Below are 22,548 nucleotides of genomic sequence, written 5' to 3'. Positions count from 1 at the left end.
ATGACAAATATTAACATTTGTTATATTCAATTATCTATCTCTAAGGGAGAGGGATGATCGAGATTAAAGGGTTGAAGGTCAGTAGTTGGTTGCTATGTGAAATTTCACTTTTGCCTGGAGAGAATGAGACAAATTGGTCACTGCATCTCCACAACTTAATTTGAATTTAACACTAACATGCATTTTACTGGTGTTGGGCCGAAACCTTGTAAGTCACAATTTGGAAAATATTTTTTGAAAAATCTGTCGTTTTTACAAATTATTAAGTAAAGTGTTAAAAGGTTTGTTCTCTTTGATGATTTAATCGTAATGGCTTTGGGGTCTCTTGAAAAGTGACCATTTTGGAGGCCCAATGCTAGCGATATTTTGGGAATATGAGGTGGATATGCAAGCCACATAGGTACCTTGCTGCCAAACTTTCTCAGCTGATCTCAATGTTGTCCAACATGAAAAAAATAGACCGATATAGAGCGATATTTTCTCTGCAATCAATAGATTTTGAATGAAACAAGCCATTCCTTGTCTTAATGAATAAAGTGAATGTCCAAGACATGAGGTTACTAAAAACATAAACATCCATGTTTATCTGAGAACATTTAACTTTTCCCACGCCTGAAATACATGAATTAGCAAGTCGTACTTGGCAGAATATAACATTTTAGCAACCATGAAGTCATTTAACACGACTGCTGTGTTGCAGATCGGCCGCTAGTTGTCGCGCGTGGCACTTGAATTGTTTAACTTTTTTTTTTTTTTTTTTTTTTTTTTTTTTCCCCCCCGTTTTCGTGTGACTAATCCAGGATGTATTGTGCCGTTGGCGAAATAATCAGGTCCCGTGTGGAGCTAACAACTCTTTTAATGAACAATTTTCAGGTTACTGTAGGTTACTGTGATGCCTTCACGTCCTCCAGATCATGGGAAACTACCCAATCTGTGACACACCCACATGGGTTGCTACAGCAGGCATGTTTTTTCTTTTTTTTTTAATTTATTTTATTTTTTAATTATAATTCTAAATTGTTTTTATATACCATTATGGTTCTAAAAGTGTTTATTCTTAGATAATTTAAAAGTAATGAGAAACAGAGAGTTAATTCCTCGTTTCTTTTTTCCCCCCGTGGATCCATTTATTTTCTTTTACTTATTTTCTTTTACCAATACTATTTAATTAAATAACATAACATTTTAACTGACCGTTACTCGTTGAAAACAATGTTGCCTGGGTGCCACAAAAAAAAGAAAAGAAAAGAAAAGTTGACTCAGCTCTTCCTTGATGGGCGTTGCCTTTTGCACATCCGTTTAAAAGTGCGTGCGTGAGTGTGACATTCTAGAATTTCACCACTGCATCATCAAGCTTCTCATCGGATTTAGGTAAGGTAAAAGCTGTAGCTTTAGCTCGATAAAAAGCATTTCGTCACCGTTTACTTTTTGTTTCAGTGAGTAAAAGGAGCATCTAGCCTCGTTTAGAACATACAGGTAAAGGGAATACGTTTTTGGATTTAGGACTAACACATGTTGAAACTATCTTGATTTACGCACAATTGTTGGAATATTCCATTTGGATTTGGGAAGTTTGCGGAAGTGGATTCGGTGGCAAGCACAGATCAGTGGCAATGGTGAACTGGAGTGAAATATGATCTCTTGCATTCTGCTCTTTCACAGTATAGTGCACAACTTTTGACTCCACCGGCACAAACATGTCCGTTTGGGTGAGTTCTTGAGGGAAATTCTGGATGCAATGTTGTTTGGTGGACTCAATAAATGGAGTGAAAGTAATTAGGCCTACGTTTTTTGTTTTTTAATCATTGTAGGATGATTTGGATTTGCTGCTGGACTCTCCTTCCTCACTGAGCGTGACAGTAAGTTCACTCAATTCACATATTCACTATTTATAGCACCACATTTCAAAATTTAACACCTCGAGGCACTTTATTAAATTGAATAGAGTAATTTTTAACGAAGTTCAACATGCTCAATGGTTAAATCATGAGATATCAGTACAACCAGCAGATCAAATGCAAGATCTGTATCAATAATTCTTCCTTTACGAAGGTTTATTGTCATTTGATGTCTGTAGATTCCAAACTGTTTAATGCAGTGGTGGTCCAACATTAGTGCTCAAGTGCCACGTTTGCTTAAATAATATAGAATAAAATAAGTTAAATATGTACAATAGTTTATATTGAGAATTAAATCAAAATATGTTCACGTTTTAATTGTATTTATAATTAATATGTGCTCAAGTGCCACGTTTGCTTAAATAATATAGAATAAAATAAGTTAAATATGTACAATAGTTTATATTGAGAATTAAATCAAAATATTTTCACGTGTTAATTGTATTTATAATTAATATGATAATAGGCAATTATTTAATAAAACAGAAACATATTTATTTTTGACTAATTTTATTAAAAATTATTTCAGATGTTTTTTTTGTTTTTTTTCAATAATTATTTTAGAGACGGGAATGAATGTGATAAATCGCACAAGAGTTGCTCATTTATATACTTAGGAAGCCAGAATAAAATGCTGCATGTGTGTTACCTCTTGGTTTAATGGTTGGTGTTCATTGTTTATTATTACTATTAGTCCAACGCAAGAGGTACTGTGAAGGACAAGGCCAATTTTAAAGTGGAAGAGGATGTGGCTGCCATAAGGAAGGCAATAGAGGGCATTGGTAAGATGAATGGATGGCTACTAACATAGCCATTTTTGTTTTCATATATTGAAAACAATCTTTGGTATGTTCATTGATCTACCGTATCGGTTTTCTCTTCTCTTGCAGGCACAAAAGAAAAGATCCTGATTGAGGTGCTGACCCAAAGAAGTAACGCTCAGCGACAGCTCATTGCTAAGGCCTACGAGAAAGCCACAGGAAGGGTAAATGGATGTAGTAAATGTTGTGTTGGAGGCTGTTGTAATAATGTCCAAAAAGTGTGAAATAATGTGTGGCAACATTGTACATGGTGAGGTAATGCCAAGTTTGTCCCATCAGGCATTAATAGATGACCTGGAGGGCGACACGCATGGAGACTTTGAGGATTTGTTGGTGGCCTTGGTAAAACCTCCTGCCGTCTACGACTGCCATGAGGTCATCAAAGCCATCAGGGTGAGGTGAAATTCTCATTTCACAGCATCTGCACACATTTTTCAACCGCTTCTTAAAATGTAAGCCGCCTCACACATGACGAGGAAAAATTGGCGAGTTTTTTTCTTGTAACACTTCTAAACTTGTCACCAAGATGGCGCAAGATGGTGGCAAAGCAATACTTTTGTTTAGGTTGAGTGCAAACGACATTGGATAGATGAGTTTTCTGGTGACTAACAGAGGATAAGTTAAAAAAAACCGTCCGTATATGAATTTACAAACGCTGAACCACGAATATTAAACACGGGTTCATTTCAGCAGAGGAAGAAAAAAAGGAAGCTAGGCTAACAGTTAGCTTTGACTTTGTAGTTGCAAACTTTTTACTTTTCTCGTCGTTTTTATTGTGTGAAATAACTTTTTTTAAATATTGAACAAATTTATAGTTTACGATTGTCAATTTTTTTTTAAACATCTAACAATCAAGCCTTAGCTGACTGAAAGATGCTTCAAGGGAAGGCAAGCTGACTATAGTGAAACAGCCCGAATCACCACTCTGGAACGCTGAATGTCTTTTTCTAGGGTGCAGGGACCACCGAGAGCACGTTGACCGAACTCTTCGCCTCGAGATCCAACAAGCAGATCAAGGCCATGTCCGACGTGTACCTTGCAGGTGAGCGTCCTACGCCTCGCAGCTTTTGTATTCCACCACCTAGCAACTGCGTAACATGCGGGTTCATGATGCAACGCGTGCATGGCAGAAACTGGAAAACTGCTGCTTCATGACCTCAAGTCGGAGGTGTCTGGGGATTACGGCAAAGCGCTGCTTATCTTTGCCGAGGTAAGCTTGGGTTCAACTGTATCATTGTTGAGTTAGTGTTAAGTCATATCTGAAGTGAAAAGTGATGATATAAACCGTGTTCTTGGGTTTATCCTCATAGGGGAAGAGAGACGAGAGCTCCGGTGTGGATATAGCCAAGGCCAAAGCGGATGCCAAAGTACTGCACTGTATATCCAGAACAGTTTTCCCACAAAAGAGACACATCACGAAACAAACTAAGGACTTGTTTTCCCATTGTCATGAATTCTCTCCCAGGCTCTGTATGAGGCAGGAGAGAAGAAGTGGGGAACCGACGAGGGCAGGTTCGTCGACATCTTGTGCCACAGGAGTGTTCCTCAGCTAAGACAGAGTGAGTAGTTTTAGCTTCATTTTCTGTTGGGACAAACTTTTGTGCTCAAGTTGTAAAGCGGGCTGATAGATGAGATCATTTGTTAAATATTGAGAGAAAAGTGCTGCGTGTTTTTTTTTTTTTTTTTAAAACGAAACCTTCCCGAAAAGTTAGCGAGCTAGTCTGTTATACGATTGATTTTCAGGACAAATGGAAAATGCACCACAACCTTTTACAGGTTGTGTCGAACTGTTTGGTTTAAGTCCTTTTTCACAACCTGCTATTCCGTAAAATAAATACATAACAAAAAGTCACCACGGGTGTTCGATGTAGGAATTGACCAATACATTTTATCGTGTAGAGGAAAGGGCACGAATGTTTGCGGAAGTAGCAAATATTCAGGGTTCGTTCAAGGCTGCAATGTTCGCCAGTAGTTTTAATGTAATTTTCTTGGAGCAAAGCAATTTTGAACATGTTAACATTTCTCTGTGCGCCCCCCACAAAAAAAAAATGCAAACGTTGCACCCTTGAATGGACCCTGAAAAAATGCGTGTTCCCAAATGTTTGCCCATACAAACGGACTGTTGTGAATTTTGCCATTCAGCTCGTTAAACTAAAATACTTAATGTTAAAGGCTAAAGTTGTACTGCATTTTAAGTTCATTCTAACATCTCACATGAAAGCCGGATATCACCTACCTTATGAAAATTTCACTTCAGGAAAAAAAAAAAAGAAAAAACGCAGCACACCACCTAGTCACAAAAGGTGACAGATAAAATAACGTACCTACATACTGCCATCTAGTGGAAATGCATATAATCGTTCTGCCTTTTATTTATTTGACCAAAGATGCGTCGTTTCCCACTGCACAATACACTGGTTGACAATCAGTTATGTGATTAATAAAGCCTCACATCCGTGTTGCGTTTGCGCAGCTCTGGTGGAGTACAAGAACATAAGCAAGAAGACTCTGCAGGAGAGCATTGAGGGCGAAATGTCCGGAAACCTGGAGGAGCTTCTGGTGGCCGTAGGTGAGAATGGCGCTGACGCATTTGTGGAACACGTAGGATGTTCGGTTTTGTCCTTTTTAGGAGATGCTAGAAGTCTCTTGTTAATGTGCATATTTGGTTTTGTTGCTTGTAGTCAAATGTGTGAAGAGCGTCCCAGCGTACCTCGCAGAGAGGCTTTTCGAGAGCATGAAGGTGAGCGCGCAGCCCCTTTCACGAGATCCCCAAACGCATTGTTTAGCGCCTCTGTTGAGTTTGGCCACAGTGGACTATCACATTGTCATGAGAGGAATATTAAGCCTCTCGCTTGAAATGCAACCGCGGATAATGAAAGTGCCAACACAAAAGAACAATTCACAAATTTGCCTTGTGTGCCATCGCATTATAACGCGCCTATTTTCTCAAATGTTTTGTCTTTCAGGGTTTAGGGACCACAGAGTCCACGCTGACCCGGATACTGGTCAGCCGCTCTGAAATCGACTTGCTTGACATTAGAGCGGAGTACAAGAAGCTGTTTGGATATTCGCTCTACTCTAAACTGGAGGTTAACACATTCCACAGTATAACATTGTTAACATTTCAAAAAGATGACTAATATTTAACTTTTTTTTTTTTTTTCCTTCCCCCCCCCCCCATCAGTCTGAAGTGTCAGGCAGCTATGGCGACGCCCTGAAACATCTGTGTGGCCAAGACTAACACCCTCAAAATTCCTGCAATGACAAATAATCAACTGGGAAACGAGAAGGGACTTTTCCAATAGTGGAATGTAGTCCAGAAAAGATTACGGAATTTCAGCTATTTTGTTAGTAAGCCTCACAAACATTTGAATGCATTTCATATTCCATTGACTGACAATTGGTACTCGACCGTATTTTTCTTTTTTGATTGCTGTTCGACAATAAAAACACCAAAGACATTTATTTGTACAAAAAGTTTTATTTAAGGGTTTTGTTCAAGTTGCTGTAACCGACTCCGACGCACGTCATCAGGACTTTATCTCCGCCTTTGTGTTCATCCTCTAAAGGCTTGCGGACTTCAATTTTGAACATTATCTGGAAAAAATCTCTAATGTGTCTGAGAAACTCCATCCTGTTGAGAGCGAACAAGGAAATGATCAATTAGCTAGGAAATGAAACGTACCGCACAACTCAAGGAGTCAACTACATTGATGATGGATAACTTGTCGATTAACCAATTAATTTTGACAGCTCTGGCATTCACATGATTATGTAATATTTAGCTTGTTCAATTATAAATAATTCACTTTACCATTTAAACTTGAGCTTAACTGTGTCTACTGTGCAAGCAGTGTGTGGTGCAAAGTGCTAGACAACAGCAACACAGTCATTATCATTTATGTTGGAGACAACACCTGTATTTTGATTTCATTTGTTCCAGTCCGAAGTATAACACAGAACATCGTAATTCATTAACTCATTCACTCCCACCCATTTTCAATGAAGCAACTCCCTTCGCTCCCGGCTGTTTTACTAGATTTTGACTGATTTTGCAAGGCCCACAGAATATTGTGTTCTATGGCTCTAAAAACAAAGAACCTACCAAAAGAAAGATTAAAGTCTCTTCTTTCATCAGGAAAAATATATATATATGTTTGTACCCGTTTCCATTTTGTAGCAATTAGCATTAGGATATTAAGTTTAATCATTATTCACAAATCTGTTTAAAACAATGGGGAAAATAGCTTTTTGTAACATGGCCCTGGTTGATCTCTTATACTCTGCTGCCACCTGCTGGCCGTTTTTGTAATAACTAGCATTGCTTTCAGCATTCTCTTTAGTTCGGAGGCTGCATCAAAGCCTTCTGTATGCTCTAACATATAAAACCAATAAAAACGTATAAATACGTCTTTGGGACCATGGTAATATTTGAAATAGAACGGAATTACACGTTTTTGGGAGCAAATGAGTTAATATTCCTGTAAAAAAAAAAAAAAAAAAGCTTGAGGTCCTGCGTCTGGTCGAAGAGGTGTGTATAGCGATGGCACTGCCAATCTTCAGTTATCATAGTACTGTACTTGACAGCAACACAGCACCGGTACCATGATAACTGAAAATGGACAGTTCACAGGTTCAGTCCTGAAACTTTCCCAGCATTATGTGACTTTTTTTTCAATGCACAGAAACGCTTCGAAAACCAAGTTCCTTTGAATGCATCATCAGTTGCAATTTCACTCTTAAGGATTTTGGCCATACAAGTGCTGAAATGTTACAATACCAAGTGCAACGCGGGGTTAACATATCTGTTGAATAACAACAGGAAGTGGCATGCATCCATCCAACCGTTTATGACTAAACCAATTGTAGCTCAAATAGCTTACGTGTACGGCGAGAGGGGTCCGAGCAAAAGCTTGGACACGTCCTGTTGGCCAAGGGTCATCAGGAGCAGCGCCAGGCTCTGATTGGATGAATCCACACAGCCGCCCTGCAAACACAAAAGAGGGACCACCGCGTGTGTTTGTCAACGCTGTTCATGTACGTCACAGAGGCGGAGATGTTTGGACCCGTGACGGAGGGGCAAATCCCACATCTTATCAAGCTTGGACAAAAACACTGGGAGGAAAAAAAAAAAAAAAAAAAAAAAAAAAAAAAAATTCAAATGACCCTCGTGGTTGTGTAGTTAAAATATTCCAAAATTACAAATTGTTCTTCTCTTTACCAATTCATTTTTCTTCAATGTAAAGTGTTTTCCTTAATTCTTTTCAAGTGATCCTAATCCTTTGTAATATCTACAATTACATATCAAGTGCTGCTATTAGCTGCAAATGTCCTCTCACATTCATCAACTTGTTTACACCGTCTTCTTTTTTTTTTTTTGTAATACAATTCATTTGGGGAGAAAAAAATAAAAATAGTAGTCTCCTAAGAGACTCCTGACACCACAAGGTCATTTGGAAAAGTCCCTTCAATCCTTGAGTGAATTCCAAATAGTTTTACCCAAAAATGGTAATATTGGTACATTCCTATAAAAACTGTTTGTTCTTCAATGACAGGTCAATGCAAAACTGCCAAATTTAAGCTAGATATATAAAATCTACATTTAAAAAAAAAAAATAAAAAAATACAATTTTGAAAATCGAACTTCTAAACAACCTCACAGTAATTTGTTAGAGAATATTGGGAAAAAAAAAAATGAATACGATCAGTCAAGAGTGCAACTTACATCAGCTCCTGTCCATCGTTGACGTTGCGGCCAAAAACAAAATGTCCATGGCGTGTGGTTGCTTTACTACAAACCGACTGTACTGATTAACCAGAGAGCAAACAAGCAGAGAACCTGCTTGTTTTTTTCTTTTAAGAAAAGAAAAAAAAAAAATATCACAATAATCACAACAATTCCAGCTGGAGAATCAATATTCTTGTTCTCATTTCCTTCTTCTCAAACTGTGGGCAGCTCAACAACTGCAGTCGGGTTTATTAAAATAAGCAGTTATTCAAATAATCACTTTGGAAAGGACCTGATCTACCAGATGCTTCTGCCTTAAAAAAAAAAAATAATAATAAAAAAAATCCAATAGAAGATCCACCCATGCTGGGAGCCTCTGGGGCAGACACATCAGCTCGAGGCCGTGTGCTGCCGCGACTGAAGAGGATGCGTTCAACAATATTCCTCTTTCAGAGTTAATCAGCAATACCCTGACCAGCTAACTGGACTCACATGCCTCCAATAAGAAGCCAAGGCAGACTCGCGCTCAAGCACACACTTGCTGAACATAATCTACATGGTCCGTGTTATTTTCCTCCCCTGTGAGACGTTATTTTTGTTTACATAAGTGTGATGGTCACCTTGGCTACTGCAGCAGAGTGAAAGCAAAAAAATAAATAAAAAAAATGCAAGAAGGAAAAAAAACAAAACAAATGAATTGAATGACGTTATCAAATTAATTCTGGACAAAATATGAACTCTTTACTGCTGAAAATGGCTCATTGAGTCAAGTATCACTTTAACTCATTTACTCCCAATAACGTATAAATACGTTTTTTTTATGTTCTAAGTGTCCCAAAGACGTATTTATACGTTTGTTTTTTTTGTTTGTTTTTTATGCTAGAGCATACAGAAGGCTTTGATGCAGCCTTTCAACTGCAAAGAACGGTTGCAGAAATGGTAGTTATTACACAAACGGCCAGCAGGTGGCAGCAGAGCAAAGGATATTAACCAGGGCCGTCTAGAAAAAAAAGCTCAATTACTTTGAATTTTAAATAGATTTGTGAAAACTGATGAAACTTAGCTCTTTTCTAATGCTAATTGCTGCAAAACGGAAACAGATAGAAACATACTTTTTTTTTCCTGATGAAAGAAGAGACTTTAATCTTTCTTTTGATAGGTTCCATGCTTTTATAGCAATAGAACACACTATTCTGTGGGCCTTGCAAAATCAGTCAAAATCCAGTAAAACAGCCGGGAGCGAACGGGACTGCTTCTGTGAAAATGGCGGCGAGTGAATGAGTTAAGGTGTCTTATCTCATATTATGTGTACTTGCCTATAGGTGGTCCCTTTTTGTTTTGACCCGCGATTGAGTTTCACAACTCTAATTTATAATATGTCAAAGCCATATATGCTCTTTGGATACCTTCCACGTGCTGTTCTTGTAGATAAACAAATTCATAGCTGCGTTCCAGACGGTCATCACAAGGGAATGCCAGCAAACAAGGCCAATGAGTGTGGCCGCTGCGCCACAACTGACTCATGTCCCGACAGGTATTCAACCAAATAATAACGATATTGTCTGAAGGCAGGCTGAAATCCGCATTCCCAAGTGGCGAGCTGATATCTTACTTGCAGTGTGTGTCCTAGGCATCAGCATCTATGAACATTAGGTTTTGTAAAAAGACAGCAACAGCGCGTCATTGGCTTGCTAATTGTTGCATATGACGACTTCATTATAATGTACAGAAACAGTACCACCCGACACCCAATAACTATTTAGTGTGGTTGGAGATAACCAAATAAACGGGCTTGTGTGTTTGCATAACACTTGCCTAGAACTTAAGATTTGATTAACAAATAAAAGCAGCATATTGTCTGAAAACACAAATTGGAGTGATTTTACTTACTGATGAAAAGGTAAACTGAAAACAATAAGCTACACAAATATGATGATTTTTTTTTTTTTTTTAACAAAACAATTATACAACACTTACCCGATATACTTCCTCCAGCAGAAGCTTGGCACAGTTGCGGCCGAGGTCTTCGGGCAAAATGGGGTCTCCTTGACCCTGCGGCGTGGAAGACATCTCGGCACTGAGGAAACAACCTTCGAGAGTCTCCGCCACTAGTGTCAAACCAAAACCGGGTGACCTGCAACAAGCGGGTATGACAGTTTTGAGGACAACCCAATACCAACCACAACGTACCCTCACCGCACCTCCTCTGCAAGACTTCCCAAGTTTTGGAAATTGGTGTACATCATCATCATCTTACTCTTTTTCATTGTGCTGCTATGATAAAAAGGTATGGTGGAACAACAGAGCAAAAAAATAAATAGTTAAAATAAAAACAAAGAAAAAAAATATCTAAACTATATATACACAAAAGAAAAAATAAAAAAATAAAAAATTAGATTAAAAAAAATACAAAATAGATTTAAATATCAATCAATAAATAAAAAGGCTCTGCTCTCATATTTATTTATTTTATGCTGTAGACAGTCAGCAAGAAATCCATCATGAAATGTTATTCAAATGAGGGGGCGGTCCTAAGCTTGTATATTTCCAATTAGGGTATATTTTATATATACATTTTTATTTAGTTATGTAGGCTTTTTTTCCCCCTCCATAAACAGGTACTGTATATGTACAAATCCACATTGGCCAGAAACTAGAGTGTGGTTGAGAATACTGGCGAACGCACCACTTGTTTACTTTGCTAATGCCTGTCACATGTGCAATATAGCGCGACGTACATTGCACTTCCATGTCAATTTAAATTTTATTGCATGGTACGTTATTTCATTTAGTTTTACGCAGCCTAAATATTATGCACCCAATTTTCCATAATTAAAAAAAAAAAAAAAACTTATTTTTCAGTAGCTTTTCAAAGACTTGGTAAATGCAGTTTCATTTCCAAAAGTTCTCCAGGATTTTTATGACCAAATGAACACTTGCTGTATTTTAGTCATGTGCATCACTTTGCTACGCTATTGGCAAGTTTCATTTCCAGATATATAGTCATCATCCCCAGTTTGCATTTTTGTATTACTACTAACGTTTTGTCGTAACATCACCAACAAACACAATTGGACGTGGGGAAAGGGGGCGGGGCAACTATTTCGATGATAAATGGTTTTAAGTCTCGTCTTGTGTGACATCAAGAATGATGACTGCTCAACGTTTTTGTGTGAGATTTTGGTTGGGTTCCAAATTGTGCAACTTTTTGGTGTTTAAATGTAACTGCTTCACAAAGTGGATATTATGTGCCTCTCCAAGTTGGCAGGTTTGAGTGTGTTGTAGCACTACCTAGTGGCGGAGTAGGTAAATTATTTTTGTCATAAAACTTAATGGAAATACAGTATATCAATGAGAGTATAAATGTAACCCATATTTCATATTATTTCATCGAGGGTCGTCCGTCGTGACCGTCGCAAACCCAAGACAGAGTTTCAGTCTAATGAACACCAAGCAAAGCAATTGTGCGAGGATACTCACTTGCCAGAGCTGGCTCCCTTCATGTGGTCTGTGTAGATGTAGATGTCTGGAATGAACTGGTTCAGGACGCCCCGCGCCGACTCCACAATCCTGTTGCCCATCTGAGGGGAAACTCTCACTGAATATCTGCGTTTAGACCGTCAAGGCGGCTCACAGATTAACAGCCGTGTGGTGCTGTGAGAAATTTTTCATGGCACGCTAAGCGAAAATTGTCACATTATAAATACATCTTGAAATAATAACTGACTCTCAAATTATTTAAATTAAGTTGTACTGTATGTGTATCAGGTGGACACTTGTTTGTATGATTTTCAGACCAATTAACTCATTTTCTCCCAATAACGTGTAAATACGTTTTTTAAAGTGTCCCAAAGACGTATTTATACGTTTTTGTTTTTTTTATGCTAGAACATACAGAAGTCTTTGATGCAGCCTCTCAACTGCAAAGAACGGTTGCAGAAATGGTAGTTATTACACAAACGGCCAGCAGGTGGCAGCAGAGCAAAGGAGCTCAACCAGGGCCATCTAGAAAAAAAGCTACATTACTGACAATTTTAAAAAGATTTTTGAAAACTGATGAAACTTAGCTCTCTTCTAATGCTAATTGCTGCAAAACGGAAACAGATAGAAACATACTTTTTTTTTTCCTGATGAAAGAAAAGACTTTAATGTTTCTTTTGCTAGGTTCCATGCTTTTATAGCAATAGAACACAATATTCTGTGGGCCTTGCAAAATCAGTCAAAATCCAGTAAAACAGCCGGGAGCGAACGGGATTGCTTCTGTGAAAATGGCTGGGAGTGAATGAGTTAAGTGGAATTATATTATTTTCCAGAACACACTAATGTAAAAGGGGCCAAGTTGTTAGGAATAATTGTTTTGCAGAGTTAACATATCTGCCTCACAATTCTAATGTTCAGGGTTCGAATCGGGCTTCAACCTTCCTGTGTAGCGTTTCCAAATTCATCCCCAGATACTCCGGCTCCTTCCCACATTTCAAAAAACATGCATGTTAGGTTTAATTAGGTCTCTAAATTGTGCATTGCCAAGAACACGTGTGAATTCTACGGAATTCAAACAACAACAAAAAAAACATTACCCACCTGTTGCTCATAACGCACAAATAAGTCAAATAACACAAACAGAGTAAGATGATTTGAAGGATACGCTACTCCTCGGATTCTTTTAATCTTTCCGGAGTCTGTAAGCTGCACAGGCTTGATTGTCTTGCGGACGGGACACGTGAACACAACCTCACCTCCTCCGCCGGGTGCCATGCCCCTCTTCATCACCTGAGGGCGCACAAACAAAAAAGGAGCCGGCCTTAGTTTCAAGATGCTCAATTTGAATGTGTAACAAGGTTTTACGCATCACCTTGAGGTCAAAGCCTTCACCCTCGATGCCAAATCTCTTCATCAGAGGTAGAGCCGTTGACTTCAGCAGATCAACCTACAGAAAACTCAGGTGTTAAGTCGCAGCAACAAGCATAGATGTGCTTCACTGTTGCCATGACAACAGCCATCTCCCACAACTACATACTATGTGTGTAACTGGCTTGTTATCACTTCTGTTCTCACCATAGCAACAATGCCAACCTAACCAGTCAAATCCACATAAACATTCTTTCCCCACCTCAGGAAAAATTTGATGGATGTTGCGCACTTGAATAAATAAAATGCCTAGCTTCAAATAAGATGCCTCGTCTCCTTTCTGCACCACGGGACAAAATTTTCAGGTGTGCCATCCAATTGCAGAAATGCCTTACAGTGCATAGCCTCAAATGTGATGGGTTCATGTGAATAAATAAATGACTTACAGCATATTTTCAACAAGTTAAAAAAAAAAAAAAAACTGAACACATTCACCTTACTCGATTAGTATCACTGCAGTATTTAAAAAAAAAAAAAAAAAAAGGATTATAAAAACATTTTCTTGCCTAACATCTGGTACTTTCTGCAGTTAAATAAATAATGCCGCTCCTTAATCACCACAAGCGGAACTACAGTATGCATACGGATATATCAAAACCGATGACAGAGGCTTAGGATGTGATAACAGTTTAAATAGAAGTAAAGTGTGTGCTGTCTTACTGTCGGGTCCGTGGGGTTATTGGTGACGCCTCGCAGGGTTGCCTTCAGTGGGGTCTTCATGAAGGGCGCCAGCATGAGCAGAGCCTCCAGGTAGTAACCAATAGAACGCTGCAGATTGCAGTCATGTTCTAAAGATCCTCCGTAAAGTAAGCCAGGCTGGTAGAATAATACAGTTCCTTGAAGAGAAAGACATTGATATCAGTAAGGAATATGGGAACTTAAAAAAAATTTTTTAAAAAAAAGTCTACACATTTTTAAAAACATATCTGAAATTATTGTACTGTATAATTTAGGGTTATATTTGAATGAATTGCAGGACAAAGGAATTCTGTTCCCATGCATTCTCTGATGCACCTTTCTCATTTACAGTTGTATAGGTGAGGCAAGGAGCCCGTGGCAAAATATTTGCTACTTGGAAGCACATACCTCGGGTCGAAAAAGTTTACAACGCGACAATACTGCCTCAATAAATACTTTTGTGACATAAATGGGAACCACATGTTTGGCAAAAATGGACATAACATTTAAATTCTGCAGTTATTGTCTATCATATAATGTGAAATTGATTCAGCTCATGTTTTCTGTTTCTTAACGGGAATTAAATTTGCTTTTTGCATCCTTGAAAAAACACGTTGGACATGATATAATGAGTATGCAGCCCTTCTGTTCCAATAAGCAGTCCAAATCGAAAGCTTTTATTACACAAAAATACAATAAAAATTAGCTCAATACAAACAATTGATTGTCCACCTCTACAGACATGTCATAAAAACCTGGGAACTGGCAAAACTTGTAAATAACACAGTCACCTGTTTGATTTATTTCTATTCTGGAGCCATTGGTCACTTTGTCCAGCAGTCTGATGAAGCTGGCTTCAAAATCTGGGTGGAAAACAAATCAAAAGACAATCTTTTAATAAAACAGAAGAATCAAAAGTGTTTTTTTCCCAAATTATTTTAGAAATAGAACAAGTATTTTAAAAAGGCGTGTCTGAAGTTTTGGCATACCATAACAAGGCATGCGCATGCAATCCTGACGCAACTAAACGGCATTTGAAATAACTTTTTTTTTTTTTTTTAATCCAGCTATTTCAAATTGCAAAATTCAAAAACTAATAGAGAGTAACAAATATCTATGTTTATTCCATTTAAACTAGAGTTCCAGCCCCTTATGTCCTCCCCTTCGGTCGCCGTTACCAAACTCACTCCCAACTGCGTAGCAGCTAGCTCGTTAGCATGGAAGCTAACTGCGACGCCACATGAATTCTGACTGCCCAACTCACTCACCGCGGAGCCCCGGGTTGTCGTCTTTGGACCTTATATTTCTGATTTTAACCCTCTTCCCGCTCAGCGTGGACAAGACGAGGCGCTGCCTGAAGAAATTACAACCATCGTAGGAGAGTCCGTGGCTTGCCATGACGACGACGGTGTTGTTGTTGTGTCTGGCTCGCTTCTCTTGCTTGGCTCGTGTCAGTGGAAATCCACGTGTGTTTTTCCAGGAAGACGCTGGCGGCAGGAGACTACGGAAATGTAAGAGGGACAAAATTGTGCTTTATTTGTGCGGTTCCACTTCCGCCCTGCAGGGGGCGTTATATAACAAAATAACGAAACAAACCTGCGTGCCAGCGACACACTAAGCTATTATAACACTTTAATATGATGCCAGTTAAATTCACATTGGTTCCTGTTCATCATATTTCAAGAATCACTGCATTATTACAATGTATTTTAATGTATCCGATTATTGTAAATGACTGGTCATATGCAAATATCATGCAAAAAAACGTACCCACCTATGAACAAATTACATAATGACTCCATTAATCATTTCCTATCACGAAATGATCCACCGCCTCTTCCTCAGGTTAACCTCAAATGAAACATGTCCAGCCTCCGAGCCACGCCCACTCCAGTTGACGTAACGCACTTGCGTTGGCAACAGGGCCACTCTTCGCTTCACCGAGCATCCAGGAGGAGTTTAGTCCCACTTCTGCAAGTAAAAACTGAAAGCAGCATTCTAGATATGGTTCTCCAGAGGATTTTCCGTGCAGTCATCATGGGACCCCCGGGCTCCGGAAAAGGGACGGTTTCTGGACGGATAACCAAAAGTTTTGGACTCAAACACATCTCCAGTGGGGATATTCTGAGGGCCAACATAAACGCTAAAACTGGTAAGCATGTCCTTGATGCACGATTGGAATAAGAAACCTTAACACCATTAATTTATGCTCACAGAAATGGGTGTTTGGTGCAGCTGTGTTGATGATAAGACCACCTCTCCTTGCTTATCTGGGACATACACAGGGAGTGTAATCAAACTGGTTTGCAGCTTAGGCTGCTGGGAGTAGTTTCTTGTTTGCACTGGAAACACTTGGCCTAATATGGCTGGACTGGACTTTGGAAGAAGGCCTCCTCGGTATCACCTTGACGGAATGATTAAAAGAGCTGTAAAGATAAATCAAGACGGTGCGCGCATTGTTTTCGAATTGAGCGGAAATAGATGTGTGTGACGGTATCACGTTGAGTCTGCTGCTTTCTGCACGATTGTAAACTAATAAAAAAAATATGTTCATGTGGGCCACTTAGCAGTCAAAACATTTTATAATCCTTGCCCTTGCACCACGTTGCCTTGGATTTCAACTGTTATCTCTTTAAGGATATATAATTGTCCTGTGTCTTTTGTGGAAAAAAACAAATAGCCTATTATGCATAACTTTTGTATAATTAATCAAATATAGCAAATTATTTCAAGGCTTTGCGGACCATGGAGGCGGAAGATGATGATGGATGTTTGATATCTATTATCAAGGGTCTTGCAACAATTACTTAAAATTGGATTATAAATGCCCGTGTTTGTGCTTGTGAGGTCATCAGTTCAAATCTGGGATTTTCTCCATGTCATATATAAATATAAATAAGCACATTAGGTCCATTTAAAGACAAAACTGTTCATGTGTGAGTGTGAATGCTTGTTTGTCTACATGTGCACTACTATTGACTGGTTCAGTCCGTGCCCACTCCCCTGCCTCTCCACCAAGGTCAGCTGGGATATGCTCCAGCTCACCCATGACCTTAAAGAGGACAAGCGCTGTTGGAAATAGATGGATGGATGATATTCAATAGGGGCAGCTCGTTGGGCGGGTTGTTAGCTCTTCTTCACAGTTATAAGGTTTGGGGTTGTGTTTTCAACCATGCTTTTGTTATTAGTTGAAGAAAATGAATGAATGGATTGATGGATAGAATATAGAGGATATATATGTATATGATATCCAATTATCCATCCATGCATTCTCTATAGTGTTTGTCCTTGTTTATGATGACAGTGAGCTGCAGCCATTGATCTGAATATATGACTGGATAGCCACTAGGCCAGTGTCTTTTGAAGTCGTGAGGCCGCCATATTGCTCGTCCCAAGAAACGTTTATCGGCATTAATCCATACATCTACAGTATCAAAATTGAAGAACATTTGAGACAGTACTTAGTAGAAATAGCATGATTTATGAAGTTTTAAATTTGTTAAACATAAACAAGAGCAATTTAGACATTTTACAACTTACCTTAAATATATGTATAAATGATATGCTGTATATATGCTCTCACCTGTACTTGTACCGTATAGTTTATACAATAGTCTGCTCGCGAAGTGGGAGGAGCAAGATGGCCGCCTTGTGACGTCAACGGCTTGCATGGATGCGTATCGGCTATCTAGTCATATATTCAGGTCAGTGGCTGCAGCTGACTTTTTGCGGGGAGAAGCAGAGTAGAACCCGGACTTGTTGCCAGCCAATCACAGGGCAGATACTACAGACAACCATTCACATTCACATTTGAAGGGCAGAGTCAAAATTCGAAATCAAACTGTGAGGCAGATGTGCTAACCCGTTATTCCACTGTGCCACCAGGCATATTGTAGCGTATAACTGATTGTTCCTTTGTTAGCAGTCGAGCAAGGTCATTCAGGAAATTCCCATCCTCCTCTGGCAAGAATATGTAGCGGATAAGAAATTCTATTATGTTGTGACCAGCTGATGAATGGGTGTTTGTGTACTGTGTGACAGCTCTGTATAATCTATTTTTACAGCAGTGTACAGTGCAGTACTGTAAATACAGACTAATCACATTTCATGCGTTATTTAGCATGACAAATTACATTTTGACTATATAATGAAGTAGGAAAACTAAATGTTGACATCTTTTTCTTTTTTTTTCTTCTCCTTCCGGTTTGTTTGTGTCAGAGTTGGGACTGCTGCTCAAGTCGAGTATTGATCGAGGTCAGCTGGTGCCCGATCACGTCATGTCTCGCCTCATCCTCACGGACCTGCGAGCGATAAAGCAGAGCAGCTGGCTGCTCGACGGTAAGAAAGCTTTACTCGCTCGGGTATTGCGTGTATTTGGGCTGCCTTGTACTATTGGTTTTGATTGATGTTTGAGTACATATTCTTCGGATGAACGCATTACAGTTTGGTGCCAATTTGAAATAAATGTGGCAAAAGGAGATCACTCACTTAACTTGCAAACATCACATGAGCAAACCCAGAAAACAGATAAGCCATGATTGGTCGCTGCCTGAGCTCTTAGGCACTATATGATGTCATTTTTAGATGAGAGCAAAATGGCCACCCCTTGAGATGGATAAAAATGGATGGATTTTTGCTGCTTCATACTCACAAACGCAATACTAATTAGTTTTGGTATTTTCATTGTTGTTGTTGTTTTTTTTTTTAAAGTTAATTCTAATTAGTTATCAGGACGGTTCTGTTAGTTTTTGTTATTTTTAGTTATTTAAAAATGCTCAGTTTTGTTTTAGATTCAGAATTAGTTTTCTTTTTTTAAAATGTGTATTACTTGTGTGCAATATTTAATAAACACCATGGTAAACTGAAAAAAGCAACACATTTCTTGCCTAGTGTTGCATTTCAGATGAGTATAATTATTAAAATAACCAAAGACTAAAACGAAGGATATTTTCGCTAGTTATTAGTTTTAGTTTTGTAAGCGTAAACTTAGTTTTTTTTGTTTTGTTTTTTTTTTTATGCATTTTCATTTTTATTTTATTTCATTAACGAAAATGTTTTGTAAATTTTAGCTTTAGTTTTTTTCGTTAACTAAAATAACTGGCCGTTTTTGACTAGTTTAAACTAGTGAAACTGTTCCCAGAATGCAAATGGTAATGCAATGCAATGGTCTGTCTTTTCTTAACGTTTTTTTTTTTTTTTGCCTTTCTCCATGAAGCAGGAAGTAGCCCTTCAAACTGCCAAATGTAAAAAAAAAAAAAAAAAAAAAAAGAGAAATTTATCACTTTTTTTTTTTTTAAAGTCATGATGCAACCACTTCAGAATTCTTATGTCATATACCACAAACCAGGAAGTTCCCTCTGTGGTTTTTCTCATCCATCCAGGTCATTTCATTATCAATGGATCACAAATGTTTCTTAGACATTTAACCTCATACAGATGGAATGTTTTTTAAATTTTTGTTAGCCGCTCTGGATAAAAAATAAAAATAAAAAAAAAACAGCGGAAAGGAAGTCATTTTTATTTATTTTTTTTACCCAGAATGCAACTCGTAGAGGCCTTTCTTAGCTAGTAGAAAAAACACAAATTCAGCATTTTTTATTTTTTTGGTGTCATGACCATTCCTTCCGTTCCAGAAAAAAAAAAAAAAATGGTACAGTCCTGTTATCTTTTGTCATCCGACAACAACCAGGGAGTTGCCTGCTAACAGAGGACAAACAACACCCCAAGCTGGAATCGGTGTAAAATGTAAATGGCAAACATCTCATGATACGATCCTCCGCCATAGAAGAAAAATAACATTTTAAACTATCACGCTTTTCTGACATTCAATGCGATATTTGTTTATTTTATTCATCTCACCTTGCAGGTTTCCCTCGAACCGTCACCCAAGCAGACTCTCTGGATGAAGTCTACAGTGTGGACACAGTCGTCAACCTCAATGTACCTTTCAACACCATTAAACAGAGACTGTCCTCTCGCTGGACTCACCTTCCCAGCGGCAGAGTATACAACGTTGACTTCAACCCACCAAAAGTGCCTGTAAATAGAAAACTCAGAACTGAACTGACACTAGTGGTGACAACATTTCTGGGTCTAATGATCCATATCGAGTGTAACTTGATCATCCAACCAACCTTTTTTAATCACTTTGTTCAGGGTCGTGATGATGTCACAGGAGAGCTTCTGGTCCAGAGGGACGATGACACACCAGATACGGTGACGAGGAGACTGAAAGCCTACGAAACCCAGACGGAGCCCGTCTTGGAATACTACAGGTAAAAGCTATGCACCTCGTGCTAATATTTCCAATAATTTGATGGCTGAAATTGAAAAGTTAAGTAAATCCTTAAAGTATATGATATGGATGTGTCATTCTTTGAATTTTTTTTTTTTTTTTTTTTTTAAGAACTGAAAAAGTTAACACAAAAAAACTGTTGCATGTAGCTAAATTGAAACAATCAAATCATAAAATTCAGTGATTGCATTAAATAAAAGATCCTGCTACATACAGGATATTCAAAATTTTTGACAAAGAAACAAGACGATGAAAACTCAACCTCCTTAACTCATTCACTCCCAGCCATTTTCACTGGCTGTTTTACTGGATTTTGACTGATTTTGCAAGGCCCACAGAATTTTGTGTTATATTGCTATAAAAACATGGAACCTACCAAAAGAAAGATTGCAGTGTCTTCTTTCATCAGGAAAAAAAAATGAACTGTTTCCGATTTGCAGCAATTAGTATTAGAACATAGCTAAGTTTCACCATTATTAACAAACCTGATCCAAACAGTGGGGAAAAGAGCTTGTTCAACATGGCCCTGGTTGATCTCTTATACACTGCTCCCACCTGCTGGCCATTTCTTGTAATAACTACCATTGCTTTAAGCAACCTCTTCAGTTCAGAGGCTGCGTCAAAGCTTTCTGTATGCTCCAGCATAGAAAAACAAATGAGTTAATGGATTATGTGATACTTTTTTCATTTTACTATTGAGGCATTGCATGTCAGTCCAGCTATTACATCACTAGTGTCAGTTTGCATCTCTGCAGAGAAATAAAGGAGTCAAAATGGGCAGATGGTTGCCTGTATTACTACTACAGCCTGCTCCCCTTAAACACCACGTGTGTGTGCGTGTGTGTGTGTGTAACACATTTTTTTTTGTTCCTTCATGCACATTCCTCCCAACTGTTTTTCACCAAAGCACTGCTTCAGAGTTACATTCCTCAAGGCTGTTAGAAGCGCATTTGACTGTTTATCAAATCCCCAAAATGGCACAGTCTTTATTTTTTTTCCTTTAAGCTGGCACAGTCTTTTTTTTTTTTTTTTTTTTTCTTGAAACCAAGTTGTGTAACCTTGTGGACTCGCTTTTAGAATACATCCATGATCACATATTAGTCTCAGTCAAACCACTTGGAGGAAGGAAAACAGAAAACCGTGGAAGTTTAACTGCAGAGCTGTCCATTGAGCATGCACATCGAGTCTTAAGTAAAACATTTTACTAAATTAGATGACTAAATTATCATTATGTATTATTATAATTGCTTCTGTTTGTGTTGCAGGAGTAAAGGTGTGCTGGAGACATTCTCCGGCACAGAAACGAACAAGATTTGGCCCCACGTTGAAACCTTCCTTCACAAAAAACTCTCCGTGCTCAATCAAAGAGTTGCGTAGCAGAAGAGGCGGCTTCACATTTACCAGCAAAATCTCCATATGAACAGACCACCGTATTTATTGATACATAAACCATTCATGACCATGTTAAGGGTGGTTCAATTTTGCTCTCGTCATTCCACATTGTGCCTTGCGGAGACACAATGGAGAGTTTTATGTTTTCTAAAATTAATCTTATTCAGACAACACTCCTAGATTATGGTACCATAGAGTCCAAATAAAGCTCCTTAAAAGGAAACAAGAACATTTTATGTATATTTAGGGACTGGATTTCATCAGGTATTAACCATAAATTAAAAGGGAACGTGCAATGGCCTACGATAGTGATACTGATCCACTAATGTCACTATTTCACTCCAGTGCCTTTGAATGTAATAACATGTTAACACACCTTTAGGACTCCGATTATTTTAAACATCAGAACAAGAACCCATTTGTTTTATTTTTTTTCCTCTCTCCAATTTTACATCTTTTAGACAATACGTTGTGTGGTTTTGTTTCAAGATGCCTTGCAATGTAAATGTGCCTCATAATGTGAATTAATAAAATATGAACAAAAAAAGTGTGTCATGCTAAGCTTGGTTAACTTGTGCGCAAGACGGTTGATTGGTTGGTTGGTTGGTTGGAGACAACCAGTGTGGCCCATACAAGTAGATATAAACAAAATTGAGAGTGAAGATGCTTTACTTTGTGTATTAATTATATGTAAAAAATCTCTTCCAAAAATGTTGTAAATTTGTTAACATTTACAAAGATTTTTGGTTTGTGTTATGTCAAATGGTGGATGTGTGCTATTAAAACAATCATTTTACATTCCCCTAGGATCAGGATAAAAATCCACAA

The 22,548-nt window shown here is 38.3% G+C and overlaps 3 protein-coding genes across 5 annotated transcripts; 2 read left to right on the top strand and 1 right to left on the bottom strand.

Moving 5' to 3' along the window:
- The first annotated feature begins 1,275 nt into the window (after positions 1-1,275).
- Positions 1,276-6,180, top strand: anxa3b (annexin A3b). Of its 3 annotated transcripts, XM_077498163.1 has the most exons (15): positions 1,276-1,371; positions 1,438-1,476; positions 1,663-1,709; positions 1,812-1,859; positions 2,593-2,680; positions 2,789-2,883; positions 2,999-3,112; positions 3,671-3,761; positions 3,850-3,929; positions 4,030-4,086; positions 4,185-4,278; positions 5,193-5,288; positions 5,401-5,459; positions 5,686-5,808; positions 5,904-6,180. In XM_077498163.1, the coding sequence occupies exons 3-15, from the start codon at positions 1,698-1,700 to the stop codon at positions 5,958-5,960; spliced, it is 1,014 nt and encodes a 337-aa protein (XP_077354289.1). In that variant the 5' UTR covers positions 1,276-1,371; positions 1,438-1,476; positions 1,663-1,697; the 3' UTR covers positions 5,961-6,180. The 3 variants fall into 3 exon arrangements, with proteins under 3 accessions (XP_077354289.1, XP_077354291.1, XP_077354290.1); XM_077498165.1 differs by lacking the exon at positions 1,438-1,476 and having other exon boundaries at positions 1,310-1,371; XM_077498164.1 differs by lacking the exon at positions 1,276-1,371 and having other exon boundaries at positions 1,373-1,476.
- Positions 5,890-15,890, bottom strand: rcl1 (RNA terminal phosphate cyclase-like 1). The gene is made up of 10 exons (XM_077498162.1): positions 15,808-15,890; positions 15,302-15,534; positions 14,825-14,896; positions 14,016-14,191; positions 13,300-13,374; positions 13,093-13,217; positions 11,928-12,053; positions 10,425-10,581; positions 7,603-7,706; positions 5,890-6,353 (listed from the first exon to the last, which is right to left on the bottom strand). The coding sequence occupies exons 2-10, from the start codon at positions 15,429-15,431 to the stop codon at positions 6,200-6,202; spliced, it is 1,119 nt and encodes a 372-aa protein (XP_077354288.1). The 5' UTR covers positions 15,432-15,534; positions 15,808-15,890; the 3' UTR covers positions 5,890-6,199.
- ak3 (adenylate kinase 3) lies at positions 15,338-22,282 on the top strand. The gene is made up of 6 exons (XM_077498168.1): positions 15,338-15,544; positions 15,879-16,185; positions 18,252-18,371; positions 19,900-20,072; positions 20,190-20,308; positions 21,594-22,282. Exons 2-6 carry the CDS (start codon positions 15,897-15,899, stop codon positions 21,703-21,705), a joined length of 813 nt encoding a protein of 270 aa, XP_077354294.1. The 5' UTR covers positions 15,338-15,544; positions 15,879-15,896; the 3' UTR covers positions 21,706-22,282.
- Positions 22,283-22,548: the final 266 nt, after the last annotated feature.

Source organism: Festucalex cinctus, chromosome 15 (assembly GCF_051991245.1).
Source record: "Festucalex cinctus isolate MCC-2025b chromosome 15, RoL_Fcin_1.0, whole genome shotgun sequence".
Classification (NCBI taxonomy): domain Eukaryota; kingdom Metazoa; phylum Chordata; class Actinopteri; order Syngnathiformes; family Syngnathidae; genus Festucalex; species Festucalex cinctus.
This window is presented reverse-complemented; position numbering and strand designations above follow the sequence as displayed.

Coding starts and splice junctions, on each gene's coding strand:
- anxa3b (XM_077498163.1), top strand. Junction 2,681..2,788: donor GAAGGCAATAGAGGGCATTG/GTAAGATGAATG, acceptor CTTCTCTTGCAG/GCACAAAAGAAAAGATCCTG. Junction 4,279..5,192: donor TGTTCCTCAGCTAAGACAGA/GTGAGTAGTTTT, acceptor GCGTTTGCGCAG/CTCTGGTGGAGTACAAGAAC.
- rcl1 (XM_077498162.1), bottom strand. CDS start 15,431: ATGGCAAGCCACGGACTCTCCTACGATGGTTGTAATTTCTTCAGGCAG. Junction 14,897..15,301: donor CGACAACCCGGGGCTCCGCG/GTGAGTGAGTTG, acceptor TTTTCCACCCAG/ATTTTGAAGCCAGCTTCATC. Junction 7,707..10,424: donor TGCTGGAGGAAGTATATCGG/GTAAGTGTTGTA, acceptor TTGTGTTTGCAG/GGCGGCTGTGTGGATTCATC.
- ak3 (XM_077498168.1), top strand. CDS start 15,897: ATGTCCAGCCTCCGAGCCACGCCCACTCCAGTTGACGTAACGCACTTG. Junction 20,073..20,189: donor TCAACCCACCAAAAGTGCCT/GTAAATAGAAAA, acceptor CACTTTGTTCAG/GGTCGTGATGATGTCACAGG. Junction 20,309..21,593: donor CCCGTCTTGGAATACTACAG/GTAAAAGCTATG, acceptor TTTGTGTTGCAG/GAGTAAAGGTGTGCTGGAGA.